The sequence below is a fragment of the Fomitiporia mediterranea genome, assembly GCF_000271605.1.
Source record: "Fomitiporia mediterranea MF3/22 unplaced genomic scaffold FOMMEscaffold_84, whole genome shotgun sequence".
Classification (NCBI taxonomy): domain Eukaryota; kingdom Fungi; phylum Basidiomycota; class Agaricomycetes; order Hymenochaetales; family Hymenochaetaceae; genus Fomitiporia; species Fomitiporia mediterranea.
This window is the reverse complement of record NW_006760469.1, coordinates 1-3,336: the sequence shown is the minus strand read 5'-3', so window position 1 is coordinate 3,336 and position 3,336 is coordinate 1. Positions and strand designations below refer to the sequence as shown.

Genomic DNA, 3,336 nt, shown 5'->3' with positions numbered 1-3,336 from the left:
CAAGAAAACACAGTTGGACAAGGCTTTGAACAACAGTTTGGGTGGTTTTTGCAAGTCACAAAGAGGTTGCCAGTGCTCTACTCTAATACATTACAAAGAGCACTGGTGGTTTTCTGGGCTGTGTAGGAATGCAGTTGCAATTGTACAGCCGTTTGTAGGAAAACACACAGATAGACTGGCACTGTTTGTGAATCCCTTCCTGGGACGCAATTTGTTCTCACTTTACGTACTGAGTAACCAGATTTTCTTGTTTGGTGTTCCTGGAACTGAGGACTATGGAGTAAAGAGCACGTTTCCTGGTTAATCTTGTTGATGAATGCTGCTGGTCTAGGGAACATATTGAAGGTTTTCTGTGATCTGCATCTTCATGAACAGATTGACATATTGAATTCAGAGGGAAAGTAGTCAAGATATTACAAAATAAAACTAATTTACATGCCTTTGTACCTAGCAAGGGATTTCTGCAAATAAGTAGTACAGTGATCCTTATTTTGCAAAGCAAGATAAGTATCAGCAATACTAGTGTGCTCATGTATCATTTCTGCTACATCTACCATATCATTGTCAGACAATTCCTCATCCACCTCAATTGCTCGAATAGCAGCTGTCCTATGTTGTAGAGATGTCTCTAGAATCCAGGAAGTTGTTTTGGTAGGTGTCTAGGCTGTTGCATTCCTTGTAGAAGAAGCAAAAGTGACTGTGTCCACTACTGTTTCGATTGACTTGCTGAGGCTTATTATTGTGTTGGCTCCTGAAGTTCGAGGCCTCTTCTTTATAGCTGTAACCTCTGGCTCTAAGGATACTACACACTTAGAAGCAGTACTGGAAGTCTAGAAAGCATGTTAATATAGTCTGTAATGTGTAGGCTAAGTGTGAAAGGGACTCACTGTAGGGAGAGTCTTAGTGTACTGAGTGTTGTCTCCACCAGTGTCTGACTCAAAGTCAGAGATATCTTCCAAACTCTTTGGCACAGCTGAGACAGAAGAAGTCTTGTTGCTTGCAAGAGAACTAGAGCTGGCAGCCTGTAGACTAGGCATGCCTGAAGTCTGTGTATTCTGGCTAGGCCAGAATGCACCCCTTCCATCAGCTACAATCCCTTCTACAAGCTCTACCATTTCCTTATAAAGAGGAAAGCTCTTCTTGTACTATAGCTTAGCATTTTTGTGTGACTAGGAACAAATATTAGTGAAGAAGGAAGAAGATAAGACTGAGAAGTTAGTGTACCACAAAATACATCTCCCATACATTTGCTGGAGCAGTTGCCAAATGCTGGACTGGGTCCTAACCAAAGCCAGATGACTCCCTAATCTTCTTCACCTCCTAGTATGCACTTTTGAGCTGTAGAGATCGTATGAGAAATCATATGTCAATAAGCTCAACTTGTAAAGACATACTCTGTGAAACCAAGACCTAACATGCTTCACCTCCTTCCTAACCCTGCCACTCTCACTCTCTGTACCAGCAAGGGCCTCAACAGCTAAAGACCAGACAACAGGCTTCCAACCACTCTCAGCCTGGAGGCCATTGTCCTTTGCCTTCTTCAGCATCTGAATCAGAAGGGCCTCTTAATCAGCTGTCCAGGAAGCAGTGTCTTCTAGTATGAGAACACTTGCTGATCACTAGTGTGTTGTGTAGAGAGCAAATAGATGTCTTCAGAGATGTGTAGAGGATGACTGGGGTGGACAAGTGAGGGTGAGACAAGAGGTACTGTTAATGTGGTATATGTGGTCTCATCTTTAGAGTGTATGATCTCAAAATGAGATACAGCTCAGAGCTGTATCTTGTTTTTGGCAGGCACATTGTGATCACAGAACAAGATCAAGAATGTAGATAGAGGTGGCCAAACACTCACCTCCATCTCAAATGTAGATCATGATCACACAAGATCATCTCCTTCTCCTTTCAGAAGGAATGATCTTGTTTGATCATGCAAGATTATGTATCCAAACACCCTCTTATTTTCACTTGCTAATCACTCTAAACTTGTCTCACAGGCACAGCCTTAATCACTACAACCTGCTTGACCTCAATTCACACACACTCACAATTCAACTTGTAGGGACTGAGCAACAACCAAAACATGGTGACAAAGACTATGTTGAACAGCCTGAGAATGCATTCATCCTTTTCCAACACAAATCCCACTCACAGAAGAATGAGACAGAGGCAGCTAGTAGTGTAGGGGTTAGAACTGTAGAAATAGTGTATTATTTACTATTTTTGTATTCTATAATTTAAATATAATTATATTTGATTAACTATTTGATACAAAATTGTATACTAAGCAAAAGCAAGCTATTCAAACACTTGTAATGACTTGTAGACATTATAAGCAGATATTATACTTTCACAAATTAATAAGTATGTTTTAGCCTTGTAATCTTAGGAAGTATGTTATAATCACTTGTATAACTTGACAATTTATATTATTATAATTGTAATTGTCAAGTTTTACAAGTATTCTTGTTTACTTATTTAACATTGTACTTTCCTTACTTAACCCCCTATGAAGATTATATTAACATTGACAAAATTTATAAAAGGTACAAAATGTATAGGATTACAAGTGAATACAATACTTAAGACTTTTTTGTGATGATACTCAACAAAACAGAACTTGTTTGGCAAGTTCGAAAATTGACAACATAACATCAGGAAAATGTCACATTTCTTGTAATTTCTTATAGACTTTGTAAAGTAACATGTGTATTGTATATACATTGTAAAGTAATTGTAAGGTTTGTAAATGAACTGTAATGTTTAAATAAGACATATTAATGTATATAAAGACTACATAAGTACTAAGGATGAATAAATCTATTACATGTATTATACTAACTTTGTATGATAACCTAAAGTATTATACAGTGAAACCTGTCATTAAGCATGACCCACTGTGGACAGGTGAGGCCATGCTTAATAAGAGGTTATGCTTGTTGACAGTAGCTTAAGTAAAGTAATAAAATTTCCTTATTTGTAGTACATAACTCAATAATACATTGTCTACTTAAAAAACGACCAAATATCAGTCTGTTCAAGAGAACTATTTATTTTCTTGCATAGGTTTCTTGTAAGCTTTGGAAAAAGTGCTCTAGCCTCAGTAAACTCAGCACCAATCTTACTCTGAAAGAGCACATTGAGCTTTGAAAGCAATTGGACAGCCTCTGCATAGCTTTTGATGCTTCAACTTTGGTGCTTTGCCATGGGCAGGATCCTTTGGTAGAGATGTATCATTGACTGTACTTGTTTGTGGATGAATACCAGTGGAAGCATGGATATCTGGAAGCAGAGCTGAGAGATTGACAGGGGAAGCTTCTCTAGAATAAGTGAAAACAA

At 38.1% G+C, this 3,336-nt stretch overlaps 1 protein-coding gene across 1 annotated transcript; it reads right to left on the bottom strand.

Moving 5' to 3' along the window:
- Positions 1-374: 374 nt before the first annotated feature.
- Positions 375-1,712, bottom strand: FOMMEDRAFT_24357 (uncharacterized protein). Its single transcript, XM_007272102.1, has 4 exons — positions 1,395-1,712; positions 888-1,145; positions 699-830; positions 375-659 (listed from the first exon to the last, which is right to left on the bottom strand). The coding sequence occupies exons 1-4, from the start codon at positions 1,545-1,547 to the stop codon at positions 432-434; spliced, it is 771 nt and encodes a 256-aa protein (XP_007272164.1). The 5' UTR covers positions 1,548-1,712; the 3' UTR covers positions 375-431.
- Positions 1,713-3,336: the final 1,624 nt, after the last annotated feature.